Below are 15131 nucleotides of genomic sequence, written 5' to 3' on the forward strand. Positions count from 1 at the left end.
CAGAAAAAAGAAATTTTGATTTGAAAACAAAGTCCCACATTAGCAGACATTCCAGAAATAATGTTACACACAACCTTGACCCTGCTACGGTGGCTGATGCAGGCTAACTGAGGTGACTAAACCAAAAACTTGGCGCTTCTCCCCTAACATTACCGCACAATGAAAAGATGGCTGAACTTTCTTCAGGTACCCCTGTTGCATGTCACATCTTAACACACTCTGTAGAAAGAATACCCAGTTTTAGTAACATAGGAATTAAAACCAGAAAATTTGAACACAGACAGGTTGCCTTTTTTATCTTTCACCAAGCTACCATGAACTGCAATTCACTACAAATTATACAGGCTGGTCAGAAGTGACAGCATGTTGACAAAATCTATATGCAAGACTGAACAGCTCAACTCTGAAACCAGTTGTTTGGAACGTTACACAGCATGTATGAAGGGAGTAGCTTACTTATTTTCCCCAAATAATCAGCAAAATGTAAAGAAACGAATAATTCTAAAATTCAACCCCACACAAACGGTGAAAGCAAGCAGGAATAAGAAAAAGAACAGCAATACTTACTTGGCAATGCCTGCAAAGGAGTGAGAGAAAGATTTGCTTGCTATGAACAGCAATGTCTCCACAAAAACTTGGATCTTGAGGGGGTTATGCGCAGGCTCCACTGCAACCACAATATGGAAAGAATAGCCCGATTTCAGCCCAGGTGCGCCAACAAGCACTTAAATAGTGCCAGGAATCGTCACTTCACTATACGTAGAGGTATTTATCAGAAACAGGCATTGTCCTGTACCCCTTTTTCTGGCAGGCAGCTTCAATGATTATTAAACTCGACAGGTATCAAACACATGAAGAGCCTCACTACACTTTCAAATTCAATGGCCACTAAAAGTTGGCAAGACATCGGATGAAATTAGAGATGCAGCAAGAACAATGTGGAGTCTCGGCTTCATCGTTCTAAATGTAAGACTGACACAGCAGAAGGTATCGCCAAAGAACACCAAGAAGTATGCATGGCAACGCGCAAGTCCAGGTTTTGCCACAAATTCCTGGCCTTGTGCTGTCCAGATGAAAATGTGTATTGTGGAGCCTCAATGAAGTAAACATCTCATCTAAATGTGTGAAAAAAAGAATGAGGCAAGCATATGCATATTGTTCAGAAACACTCGTCAACAGTCAGGGAAACTCACCTGCTCTTCAAATCAAAAGCTGCCTGATTACCAAAAGTCTGTCACAGCCTGTTATGCTTATAGGCAGCTGTTACACTAGGTCTTAAGCCTGTTTCACATGCAAGCGAAAACACTCGCGAATCCTGCCGCAGTGGCGCAAAAACCAGTTTTGAGTTGTCACGGCGGCTCGAGCAGCCAGAGCGGAGAGGTTACAACAACTTGGAAATTTTCGCTGTGATGCGCCGCTCAATTGCTCAATTCACTCAGCCGCTTGCATGTGAACCAGCCTTCATCCAGTCTTTTTCTTTCGATCTGCACAGTTTGCACCATACCAGGTATCCCAGCTTGCTTTTGAAAAAGATTAAAAATGTATCGAGGCAAGGTTGGTGGAGGCAAGTTCAGCAATGTCATTGACCACAGTATATAATTGTTCAGAGTATTTTTGTATTTTGCTCAATTGAATAATGAAATAAATTGAAAAAAAAAAAGACTTTTTACCTACTGCGTTTCTGGCAAAAATTCTGGTGCCAAACTGAAAGTGCCCGAAATAAAAAAAAAAAGCATGTGCCCGTGCATTTGCAAGCCGCAACAACGTCACTCTCAAATGCGGAATCGCGAACGTAGCTACGTTCGATACTGTTGTAAATGTGACGACGCAGAAGCAATCAAGTGGGCACTGCCGGCAAAATTGAAAGTAACACCTGTGACCTAGCCACGTCCATTGCGGAAATAACACCAGGTGCGGTAGTTACCTGTAGCTATACAGACTGAAACACAATGCTGCGTTATATTCGGAGAACAGCGTTTCGCATTCGACGCCTCGCATGTGTCGTCGTTGCATTCCAACGCAGTGCTTTGCACCTGAAATTGCCAATTTTTCTCTAAATTGACAGACAAGACACCCAACCAAAGACTAGGAGCGCCGCTTTGTATCGACCTGTATATATGTAGCTACCAAGAGCAGGCACGCCCACTGCTTTCCACAATAAATGCGGCCAGGTCATAGGAGGTAATTTTAGTTTTCCGCCAGCCACTACTTGTTCTCACCCCATCATATCTGGACATGGCTATGTTCACGAAGTCCGCATTTGAGAGCACTGCTGTCGCAGCACACAACTGTATAGTCACATCGGATTTTTTTTATATTCTGCGCCCTTTATTTTCAATGGGGAACAAACTAATCTAAAGCACAAATCAAAATAAAAATTATGAATTATACTTTCTTTGGCACGCTCTAAAATTTGGCCCTGGCAACTTCATAAAAAATGCAATAGCTATAAAGTTAATTTTCTCAGCTTATTTAATTATTCAGTTGAACAACATACAAAAATACTCTAAATTACTACATACAATGGTCAACAGCACGGTTGAAGTTGCCTCTGCCTACTGTGCCTCAGTATATTTTTAATTTCGAATTAAGGTTAGTTGGGACACCTGGTATAAAAGTGACACTAAACTAGTGACACCCATAGCATGACAGGCGCCATGGCCGAATAAATGGTTACCTGCAAAAAATCTAATTTCTTGCCTATCTTTACAGCTTTCCAGTGGGCACTTTTCTTCTTTTTTAACATAGCTAATGCCACTGTAGCTTGCAAAATGCAAAGCTTGTGCAACATTCAACATGTAACATACAACAAGAAGCAACCAAGAATTTGGGCAAGAACTTACTGCTGTCGTCGTCCTGAAGAGGGTTGGGCAACTCAGCAAGCACTTCAAGGGCTTCCTCTGGAGTGCACTTGTTGCGAATGCTGCTGCTCAAGCGAGCTGCCACTGCCGCTCCCGGTAGGCTGTCTGCGTAGCCGCACAACGTGTAAGAATCAATGAGGAGGGTGTCAGATACAAAACTTGGCAATAAGCCTGGCAAAAATGGCAGTTTTCAAGCATTTCATTTTGTTACCATCCTCAGCCAGTTCTGGCAGTGGCATAGTGGCATGACATACCAGACATTGTGGCAATCCCATTATAACTTTCTATGAAACATAATGTGCGTTCCATGCATGCACCCAACTTCTCGCCTTTGTAGCCTGCTAACCCAGATGCCATGGGCTGCCACAAATGCTTCCACAAACACGGTGGTGTGTGGAAACATCCTTTAGACCTAACATTTGCCAGAACGTTACGACTTCCCACAGGTGCCGTTCTCACTGGCTGAATGCAGCCAATCCCTCAGACATTTTCCTGTTGGTGTTGCTGCCTTCCAGCAGTTCTTAAAGTAGCATCCTTTACTGGTGACACTGCCAAAAACACAGTTTGCAATGCTGAACATACAACAGGCAGCATCTTGCCAAATGTGCAACCAGGCAGCCACCTTTCTGAAAGTGAGTGCGGGATGAACAGGTGTTCAACCACGTGCCGCAAGATAGAACACGTAAGTGAAGTATTGCGCTGTTTATTATCAGTTAATTTCAAGTTCATTTTTATCTAATCTAGTTTTTACACTACTTTTAATATCTCGCTAAAAAAGAAGAAACACCGCCTCCTCTAATAGGATGGTGCACCAATGCAACAGCTTTCTATTTGGATTCACAGCACAGCCATGGCACAATGGGTATGCCATGGGCTTTGCAACTCCCAGGCTTTCTGGTTTGATGCCAGCGACAGCCAAGTCGGCTATGCTTTACAACACTAAGAAGTGCTGCCTTCATAGCAATATGTGGTCCGCCCCTCGCTCTTCTGCTGCACCACGCAATTCCTGCTTGGAAAAAGCAGGTGCGGACCCCTAGTCAATCTTCTCCATTTCTTTTCGTTGCTTTTCACAGGAGCTTCTAGCACCTTGCAGCTGTCGCATAAACTGATTTTCATTTGGAAGCGTAACTAGCCAAGGTGGCAACAGACAAAATTGGTAGAAAATAAAATAAGAGAGCAAGCAGGTTGGCAGTTTATGAAGTAGAGACATTTATCCCCATCTTCAGCAGCAATTAAAAAAATCAGCACGGCAACAACTAGTAAGCAAGGCATTGTGATACCTCAAATGAGCTTCATGTTTATGCGCACTAATGTGCTCACACCAGTCCAGAGGCGGGGTTGTGTTGTAGCATTTTTAGACTGATAATCACCTGCTCCTTCCTTGTCGTAGCGGTAGTCGGGAACTGGCTTTGCTGGCAAGAAGGGGGCAAATGAAGGTGGCCCAAGTTCCACCACACGCTGGTGATAGGATAACCTGATGTTGGGTGAAAAAAATTTGCACAAATTTTAGGCATGAAATAAATTAGCAGCGCCCGTCAAAACTAAGCAGTCCTACTAGGATTTGTCAGCTAGTAAGCAAGCCAACAAATTTAAATAAAAATCAATTTTGAAGACCAAATACAAGTCACCCACAGGCAGAGAAAACACTGCCTTGTAAGGGATTTAAATATGGAAGTGGTAATTTTTAGTGCACAGCTACATCCTTCCTGGTGGGTGAATCGTGTCAACACCTAGGCACAAGGAACTACTAACTGCGAGGACAATAACTCTCCAGTGACGGAGGAAACAGATGCCGCCTAATGGACATTAAGAGCTAGGCTACACTCCCCCCCCCCTTCTTTTGTTCAAGTGCATCTTGCAGGGTGTGATTAAACAGGAGCGGGTGTCGACGTCGGCAGTACAACACCACACTACAAGAAAAATGCTTCACACTACAAATGAGCATGCATAGTCCCTTGCTTTGGAGCAGTATCATGGGTGTTTCGAGTGTGTGTGCATTAAGGCAGTTGATGCAAATGGGGAACACTGGCATTGCCATAAAATGGACGACCCTCTTCTTACAGTATTCAGACAGCTGCTTCTGAGGCAACTATATTCGGTCATCAATTATTTAATGTTTCAGTCATCCACACACTTTAGCCAGTCTCATGAAATTAGGATGACACCTGACTTTCGATAATTTGAACTCAAAGAGGACCCAAAGTTAATTCAAATTATATCGAGTTAAAATTAAAGAGGAGCATTTTTAAAGCCCGTGATATTGACAAGACAAAAGTGTCAGTTCAAATAAAGCAGGTCCTAACTAACAAGAGTCGATTGCACCAACCTTTCACAGCAGCACCCTCATAAATGCTCAACAAAGAAAAGTCAAAGCTGGTGCACATTTCTGCCTATGCTTGCGCCAGGAAGTAAGCCTACAATACTGCAGAGTAGAGCTACATTAACCCTTTGCTTGAAGCCCATGTCATCTTGTGTGTGCCATTTAAAATTCAGCAGGCGTTAAAGAGTTTCCAAACTCCTTGCCTCAGGCAACGATGCAGCGCCTGTCTCAAGAACACAGCTTTGGGGTGAAGAGGATCCAGAGAGACGGCATCAGCCCAGTCGTCCCATGTCCAACGAAACTGGAAGTTGCTCAGATGATAGGCAAACCAGCTGCAGAACCTGGAGGAGGTGATGAGAATGAGCACACCCTTTTCATCCAGCCTCAAAAAGTAACTTACAGGAGCCAAGCTCTATCACTTTTAAGTTGGTGTAAGGGCCTTGTTGCACTGTGCGTGTATGCGCACGTGTGAGTGCACCTGTGTGCATGTGTGTGTGTGTGTGTGTGTTGAGAGCTGCTCCTGTCTTGTGCACAATAAAATCTAGAAAAGGCAGATCCTCACTGTGCCCCTGATGAGCCTGTCGTGCCAAGAGATGGTGCGGGCAGGGCACTGTTATTTTGCTTTCGTTTTCTAACCCTCTCCAACATATGTGCTCCTGATGTGCACAGACATTCTCTCCTGAGCATCTCCTGCTTTGCTACAAAGAAACGAGGTTTCCTTAGGCATTTTTAGTGCGTTAGGTCCCCATATTAGGGCCAAGACTGCTAAAAGTTGACTGCCAGCTCAGCCTTCCCAGTTAAAAATGTAAACGATGGTAGCAAACCACATAAATATTCCTAAAACGAGCCGACACTACCCCAAGAACAAAAAAGAACATATAAATTTGGGCTACACATAAGGCATAGTACAATGCAAAGCATGTTCACAAAGCAATTTTGCCTATTACTTTCCAACATGCTGAACTGTTAGCAAACGCTTGGCTTCAGGCTTCAAAATGCCCGAACTGTTTTTTATTTATTTCAACATTTGCCCAGCATCAGCCACCAATAGTAACCATCAACCACCCTTCATAGTAAGCAATGCTCTCATATTTAAATATGCTTAGGTTTTGAACACTATGCGCTGGTAACAAAGTGCTGTGTTGTGTTGGGTTTTAGGCACATAGGCAACTAAGGCCATCATGTGCCGAACGCTTGTTTACGACAAAAGACTGGCCTCTTAAAACATGCCTTGGAAGCAAGAGAAGTATCAGAAACTGGCTCACCTGTCTAAGCAGTCAGTATTCATTGTGTCCAACTGCTCATAAAGAAGCTCAACAGCCTGTGCGAGCTAAATGCCAATAGCGTCAAGTACAAATAAAATTTCACTATGGACAGAAAACAGGGCACACATATTGCATGCACACAAAACTGTCCACCTTCTCGGAAATGAATGAAACAGCTTAAGAAAGAGGAGGTTGCTAAAGGTGGGCGACTTTAACCATTCATGCAAAGCCAATGACTGCTCCAAACAAGCATAACCTTTTTTAAGCAGCTGCAGTATCTATAGCAGGAACAACAGATCACATCTTAATCCATGAATTAATACAGTTAAACCTCGATGTAACAAACTTCAATGTAACGAAATCCTCGATGTAATGAAGTATTCCAGTTTTCATAACATTGTGCCCATAGATCACTATGAATTTTTTGCCTCAGTTTAACGAAGCAGATTTTGGCGCACTTTCAATGCAACAAATTTTATTGCTGACTGGAAACGAACCGCCGGAAAAATTGTATCGCGGGCGCGTGTGGTTGAGTGGAGCGCATGCCAAAGCGCGTATCGGAGCGCATATATGTAATATGGCCGCCATACTGCTCTCGCGTAGCGAACGCATGGTGGACGTAAATACGATGACGATCATAGTGGTGAGCGTGCCGCCGGCCACACCATTTGAGGCAGTACGGGTGAGGCTAGCACGAGCATCTGCCTAGCCTTGGCAGCCTGCCAGGCCAGCCCGCGGCTCTCACTATCTCACCCAAAATCGACAAATCGGCGCAGAATGTGACACGCTGCTTGCGTTTGAAGACAGCACGCCGCATTTATCATGTTTACAGATGCCCAAAGCTTGGTAAAAGAAGTGGAAGGTTAGTGCCGTTGGCACACTCGTCAGCTGTGAAGCCCGTCGCACACTTCACACCTGACAACCCTGCTTCTCACTTAGATGATGCATGTATGTGCAAAAAGACACACACTTGCACTTACGGCAGAAAAAGAGGGGTGAGGTTGGCCTGATTTCATTTCATTGGTTGGTGACTGGAGGAGACTCTTATCGTTCTCACCGACATAAAAGACAGAAGAGTAAGAAAAATGCGAAGGAGGGAGGAGGCCGACGGCGCGGCCCATCGTGAGATAGTTGTCGACGGCCACGAGGTCGTAGCAGTGACAGTGGCGGAATGCAACGTCTTATCTGCGGTGAGCTCGGGCACTTACAAGAGGATGATGATGACTGCAAAACCAAAATTCAAGGCGAGTGCGTCGTTCCCGTCACCAACGAGGTGGTTGGCACGATAGACGTGCTGGGGCGGCTCGCGAGCTCACAAAAGATGCGCACAACGCCGTTGCTGCTGGCGAAGAAAGGGCAGAAGGAGCACTTTAACTGTAAATAAAGGCTTTTCCTGTCGGTTACCTGCAGCGCGTTTTTGGCGGTTTCGGAGCATGCTAGGAGGCGAATTTCGATGTTGCGAAATTTCAATATTACGAAGTAAACTGCCAATTTTACCGACTTCCATTAAATCGAGGTTGAACTGTATGTGCCAGATGAAGCAGATGACCAGAATACGAGGTGGCATCAAAAAGTTTCGAGACAAGTTCTGTAACACTCCAACAGAGGACAGTGCAAAACTGCATGCACAATCACAGAAAGCACCCATCTTCATCAGTCAGTGTGTCAAAAGAGATGTCCTGTCTAAATCGGCAACTGTGCAGCTGTTGCTATTCTGACCATGTGCAACACCATGTCTGCGATTTCATCATGAACAGCATATTAGAACAAAGAGCGAACATGAAATTCTGCGCAACACTGGGCAAGTCTGCCACTGAGACATGTGGTATGATTCCGCAAGTCTACAGCGATGCTGCAAGAGTCGTGCAAGGTGTTCTGAGTGGCATGTGCAGATCAAGCACATCAGAACATTGCTGGAAAACGACGAGAGGTTAGAAAGACCTTCCAGCTCAGCATCTGAAAATGTCGAAACCTTGAGGATCGTTGAAGAGCAATCCATAACATTGCTGCCATTGTCGATGTGTCATACAGAATAGACAAGGCAATCCTCATGAGTGATTTGCACATGCGATGCATTGCTGCCAAGTTCGTTCCCTGGCTTCTGGCCCAGGAGCAGAAGGAACACCACATCAAGTCTGCCAAGAACACAGTAAGTGTGCCGGTAATGACCTGTCCTTCCTGTCGAGGATTATTAATTGTGATGAAGCTGGTTTATGGGTACAACCCTGAGACGAAGCAACAATCTTCAGAGTGAAAGAGCCCATGATCTCCGGAACCAAAAAAGGCAAGGCAGGTCTGCAACTTGATAAAGTGCATGATCACAGTCTTTTTCGACATTCGCAGCAATATGCATCAAGAATTCGTCCCCCGGGGTCAGGTTGCCAATAGCGAGTTCTACTTCCAAGTTTTTAGGAGTCCGAGAGAGAACATTCGGCAAAAGCGACCGGATCTAAGGTGTGCGAGAAACTGGATAATCCATAACGACAATGCACCTTGTCACCGAGCTCTCCTCACAAGTGAGTTCATCGGCCGAAACATCATCTCACTACCGTACCCACTCTACTCGCCAGATTAGCTCCTGCAAGCTTTGCCCTCTTCCCAAAGATGAAGACCCAGCTCAAAGGCGATTATTTTGACACCAACTACTGCAAAATTCCAGCACAAATTGCAGAAAGTACTTGACACGCTTCGAAAAGAAACTTCAAGGAGACATTTTAACAGCGGCAGAAATGCTGGGAGCATTGTGCTGCTCGGCAAGGGGATTTTTCTGAAGGTGAGAGTGTGTAAATGTAGATAAATAGAGTTAGTCTCAAAAACTTCTAATACCACCTCATACAAGAAGTGAAGACTGGATGAAACCCAAGCTAATAACCTGCTCTTTACCCAGTCCAACTCATACCAGCTCACCAGAATGTAGGTCCATTCAAGCAAGCAGTCATAATTATAAGTGCCAAAAGTTAAATCTTTCCTGAAGCATCTCATGATGCTGTACAGGCACTGACTTTAGAATGACATTGTTTGCAGTCCCCGTTACTGGATTTCACACCAGCAAAAAATGCAGGCATTTCCTGCTTTGTATCAAAAGGATACCACTTGGGGCATTGTGCTTGGTTGCAGCTTGCACAACTCCAGCAGAAGCGAGCCGTAGCAAATCTCCAAGTGCCTGGAGGTGGGAAGTCGAAGTAGCTCACCGAAGATCACCTGCGACGTGACGCAAACGAGAGACCATTCTCTGATTCGCTACTAAAGAATTCCAAGCAAAATAAGAGTTTTTATCAGGTGGGTCATTCCACGCCACGTGATCCAGCGTTTTCTCAATCATGACGGATTTCGTTGGAAAAGATCTCGCAGGTTCACCACGCTTAAAGATTACACTTGTCAGCTTACTTTATTTTCGAAACTATTTTCACGTCTTGACTGCCCTTTTAATTTTTGATATATAGCCGGTGGAAGGTGCAGTGAACAACATTTTTTCGTACAAGTATTTTAAATAGCTGTATACTTTTAATGGTGATTATAGAAGGCCAAAGGATCGCAGAAGCTGTCGGAAACATTTTACAGTCATGCCCCATTAATACAACCCCCTTTAATATGGGCAACTCGAATTATGGACAGTTTTTCAGGAGACCAAATTTTTTCAATGTATTTGCCCTCCGCATTAGAGCTTTTTCAACAAAAAATTTCAAAATCCCAATTTTTTTTGCACTTTTATGTGTGCTATATTTTCTGTGTTATCACTGAATTTGATACTGAATGTATTCTTGATGGCAGCTTCTGCAATCCTCTGGTCTTCTATAATCACCATTAAAAGTTACAAGTATTTTAAATAGCTGTATACTTTTAATGGTGATTATAGAAGGCCAAAGGATCGCAGAAGCTGTCGGAAACATATTACAGTCATGCCCCATTAATACAACCCCCTTTAATATGGGCAACTCGAATTATGGACAGTTTTTCAGGAGACCAAATTTTTTCAATGTATTTGCCCTCCGCATTAGAGCTTTTTCAACAAAAAATTTCAAAATCCCAATTTTTTTTTGCACTTTTATGTGAGCTATATTTTCTGTGTTATCACTGAATTTGATACTGAATGTATTCTTGATGGCAGCTTCTGCAATCCTCTAATCTTCTATAATCACCATTAAAAGTATTCAGCTATTTAAAGTACTTGCACAAAAAAATGTTCACTGCACCCTCTACCGGTTATATCGAAAAATGAAAGCGCTGGCAAGACGTCAAAAACAAAAAAATAAAAGCAATCTGGTGCAATCGGGTAAGTGTAATTTTTAAGTGTAGAGAACCTGTGAGATTTTTTTCCAACGAAATCTGTCTTGGTCAAAAAAATGAGTCCATGCCTAAAACCAAGGAGTGACTAACCTCTGCTACCAAAGGCTGGGCAGAGTAATTACTGTGCAATGTCAAGCCACATGCTTCCATATGACAGCGCACAGCTTAGCAAGCATTCTTCAACTTTCGGCCACAAGACTGTACCATTGTTCCTCCCATCAAAGCAGCCAGGCTCAAGTCAAGACTCACTCACCTCAACGATCATGTACTCCAGTGGCACCTTAAGCTTGCCTTGGAAGCACAGCAGCTGTGCAGCACTAAGAAAAGGAGGAAGAGAGAGTGGTGAATGGCAAAACTTGATGCAAACTACTTGCGCTAGGATAGGAGAGAGAAAACAAGGATAAAGAGGAGCCAAGAGACAAAATAGGTTCAAATAAAGGTACACGCTGGCAGCTTTTCCAGATGCTACAAATATACTGCGCTGGCTGTATGTCTGCACGTTTAACTTCTCGCTGCAGCAGCTATAACCAAAGCTCAGTACTTCAGTGCGTACTTGAAAAGCCCTTTTTGTCAAGGCACAGCAGCACTAGATTCTATGGCCAATGAACTGATGATGCGATGCGCCTTTTTAAACTGAAGCCTTTATTTCAATGCATAAGTGTTAGCGAGGCTCTGCTACGGAAGTGAGGACTTGTACTATTGTGCACAGCATGTCCTACAGCAGGCAGTACATTGCCTGAGCACAGTTCTTCAAGCACTGCAACCTCAGCAGTTAGGTATGAACCAAGAATATGGCTGTCTAGAGTGTATCTGCATGCTTTGTGTCATGCATCACAGTGCATTCATATGCTTGAAGACCAAAGCGTTGTAAAGTGTAAATTGTGGGGTTCAACATCCTGTAGCGACATCTGGGCTATGACAGATGCCGTAGTAAAAGCTTAATTTAGACCGCCTGGGAATCTTTAACAAACGTTTACATCGCACAGCACATGGGCACCTTTTGTGTTCCACCTCCATCAAAAAACGCCTGCTGCGGCCAGGATTGAACTCGGGACTTCCAACTCAGTAGCAGAGTGCCTTAATCACGAGGGTGCTGCAGGCCATATTGGTCCTACAACAGAGTACTCCCTGAACGTTTCAGATATCTAGAATATGTTTCAAAACCACTATGAAAGTATTTTTACCCCTTGAAATCAGATGTCAACATCTGGCATCTCAAAACCGATACTCAATACTTGGTTAAAAACAAAGCTTGACCATTCTGTGAGGCAACACTCTACCTCATATTCAATGCGAAGTACTACTCTTCTTACGCCCCTGGTGTAAATGGTCTGCAATTGTCAATAATTTTGAAAAGTTACATCTGTTTTTACAAGAGTGGAAACTTGGGCGAGTCGGTAACGATGATCCATGGTATATGGGAAGCGCAAAATTGTCCGTCTTTCTTTGTCCCTTGTGCCGTTTTTGCGCTTCCCATATACCATGGATCTATTTTAAACGAGCTGAAAGGACTCATGCTCCTTTTCATACACGGCAGGCAACGCTGCAGAGGCTGCGGAAGTAGTGCGTCTGCGGAACGATATTACTCAACCACGTGTCATTCATTGAGGACTCAGTCAGTGTTTGAACGAAAACAAAGAGACAGTATAAAATAAAAGGATGGCATTGAAAATCGCACTCGAAGCTGTGAGGCAATCAGTGTTCGGGGCCTCTGGCTATAATTTTCACTGGGTGTGAACTACCTTTTAGACGCAGATGGAGTCAGAGGGATTCACCCAACCAGCAGTGTATCATACCATCACATGTGATTCTTACCCCATTCATACAAATTGTAAGTCAACCTATTTTTTTTAATTTCAATATCCAAAGTTGGGGGGTCAACTTACAATCGAAACTAAAGCATGACGCCGTCAATAAAGACGAGACAAACGAGATATCAGGAATGCTACGGCGTAGTTACAATTTTATGTTTGTACGGTTCTACCCAGTAGCATGCAGCAATTCTGCACGATTGTTCGAAACAATTTCTCTCTTTTTTTTAATTTTTTACATTTAACTGTGCACTCGGCACTCAAGCGGGTGTCGATTTTTGATGAAGGGGCCGCCATTGCAATCACGGCAGCACCGCCACATGGAATGGCACATTTCCAGGGAGTGCTGGTAGCTGATAGAAAAGCCTAAGCTGCTCACGCACAGTTTCTCTTTGGCTCTGACGCATCTGACGACTGCCAGCTACGTTTTACCAGTTTCAAATGCAGTGCTTCGTCAATTGTCATTTGTGCTCTGGAGTCGGTAGGCATTCGACGCTCATCCATGACTACATTCAAGATGGTTTTCATTCTTTGCGCCAAAGGAATGAACTGCGTGCCAGGCTGCAAGTTCGATGTTTCGGCACAGGTGATGCAGGTGTGGCAGCTGCAGCGAGCCAAAAGTTTCAGTTGTATCGCACGATGTCGTGGTGCAGTTGTTTGTGAAGTGTGGGACTAAGATGACGACGTGGGAACGGCAGCACGAGTGAGGATGAAGGCGAAAGTGTGGACAAGTAGTCCAGTGACTAATATATTTTTGTAGTGGAATGTGCCCAGGAGCGCACCCTTCTTTTTCTTTTTCCTAACATGTGATACGGAGGAGGGGGTTGACTTAGAATCCTGTAAATACACAAGACTCAAGTGTAAATATGGTACTTCTCGAATTCTCGATGAGTCACAGAATAAAAATGTATTAAGACTAGAGGTAAAACGAAGTCTAAGAGGTCGCCAGAAACGGCCCCCGAGATATGTCGCAACGAAATATGCCTCTGTTCGCTTAGGTTGTGTCCCAAACTATTTTTTGGGGTGAGGACTTAGCCTGTGTGAACAGGCGCACCAGCTTCGGCAGCATTGCCTGCTATGTATGACCGAAGTATAGCCACCGTTGTTAGACAGCAACGTCGCTCTTTTAAATCTACTATCAGCAGCAGGAAATTTTCTAAACGCCTGAGCATTTATTACAGCAAACACCGATGAACATGCCAAAGCCTTGCAAATTTGCTTAGCTCATCACAGCAGCCCAAACACGTGCTTGTGCTAGAGCACACGGACACTATTAATTTACAGGGAACAAGAAGTTCTTGGTGCAGTTATTCTCATCACAATAACTGTCATTTAGCAGGCACGAAATGAAAAAGTTGGCTTACCAAACTTTGCGGTCAGCATAGTTGCGGTCAAGAATTTGGCGCAGTTGTTCCTCAGCCAAGAAGCGTTCAATCGAGTGGGAGCCGGGCAACAAAGGGCCCTGGAAAACCACAATAATTGAGAAGAGTTATTTCCTCAGTTGAAAAAAAAAAGCTACGACATTCTGCTGTGCTTTTCATGGTTTCAAAAAAATTGTTGGCTCCCAAGTATATATATATATCCTAATAAGCCCCTCATATGACTATTTTATCGACACAGTAAGCTTTTAAAGTCTCATAAAGCTGTAAGCCACAAGAAAATAAATGAAGCAGGGTCACTGGAAACAAGAAAATATAACACAATTAATTCATTATATTCATGAACCAAACAAAAAAGCAAGCGGAACTGACAACCCAAAGAAGACAGTGCTAAGGAGACAAAATGAATAATATGAAAAAAAAACAAAATGCAAGGGAAAATATGCAGGGACAAGCAATTCAATGGAAAACAATGCAAAACAAATGCATCAAGCCACAGGTGCAAAGGAAGAAAAAAAGTACCCGATTGATTTTTCGAACTCTCAAGCAACCACGAAAACGTACGAAAAAACAAATTTCACAGAAAAAAAATCGTTATACATCAACTTCCCAGGTGGTCTAGAGCCCTCCGCTACGGCCCACCTCAGAGCCTCATATGTCGCTTTGGAATGTTAAATCTACAACTATTCAATTTCTATATACAGTCGAGCTGCTTATAACGAACATGAGCATCATGCGGCATCCGTTCGTTATATCCTGAAGTTCGTAGTAAGCGAACCACAGCTTTAAAAACAGCTGCTCGTCAAAACACAAAATTTTTTCTTTGCGAAAAAGTCCGTGATAGACGCCTGTTTTTTCGGCGCAGATTTGATGAGGGAGGTTTCCAGTTTACTTAAAGCAGAAGCGTGCTCTTCGCCGAGGCCCTTGGCATAGACAAGTTGTCTGAGGCTCTCTATGTAGCCCATTACTGCAGGCGCGCTTATGGGTGCTACCTCCGAAGTTTCATCCTCATCTGATTCTTCCGCGTCACTCTCGTCCCGCACTTAAGAAACGATGCTCTCGTCCGTGCACGGTTCTGCGGTGTTGGCGTCGTCACCGACAGAACTAAAACCATTCCAACCAATGTCATGACCCCCATGTCAACGATGCACTGCCACAAATTACCGCCGGGCTGGTCATCTTCTGAAGCATCAGGCTGGGCATCAGAC

The 15131-nt window shown here is 43.9% G+C and overlaps 1 protein-coding gene across 1 annotated transcript in view; it reads right to left on the minus strand.

The window, feature by feature from the left end:
- Cbp80 (Nuclear cap-binding protein subunit 1) overlaps positions 1-15131 on the minus strand; it is a 39568-nt gene that overhangs the window by 9828 nt on the left and 14609 nt on the right. Inside the window, exons 11-18 of the mRNA XM_077657950.1 lie at positions 13909-14006; positions 10987-11050; positions 9537-9647; positions 6447-6511; positions 5385-5522; positions 4232-4335; positions 2844-2966; positions 568-667 (exon numbers count right to left, since the gene is read on the minus strand). Of these exons, the coding sequence (XP_077514076.1) occupies positions 568-667; positions 2844-2966; positions 4232-4335; positions 5385-5522; positions 6447-6511; positions 9537-9647; positions 10987-11050; positions 13909-14006 (803 nt within the window). The remainder of the gene's footprint in view (positions 1-567; positions 668-2843; positions 2967-4231; positions 4336-5384; positions 5523-6446; positions 6512-9536; positions 9648-10986; positions 11051-13908; positions 14007-15131) is intronic.

This window comes from Amblyomma americanum, chromosome 3 (assembly GCF_052857255.1).
Source record: "Amblyomma americanum isolate KBUSLIRL-KWMA chromosome 3, ASM5285725v1, whole genome shotgun sequence".
In the NCBI taxonomy this organism is placed as follows: domain Eukaryota; kingdom Metazoa; phylum Arthropoda; class Arachnida; order Ixodida; family Ixodidae; genus Amblyomma; species Amblyomma americanum.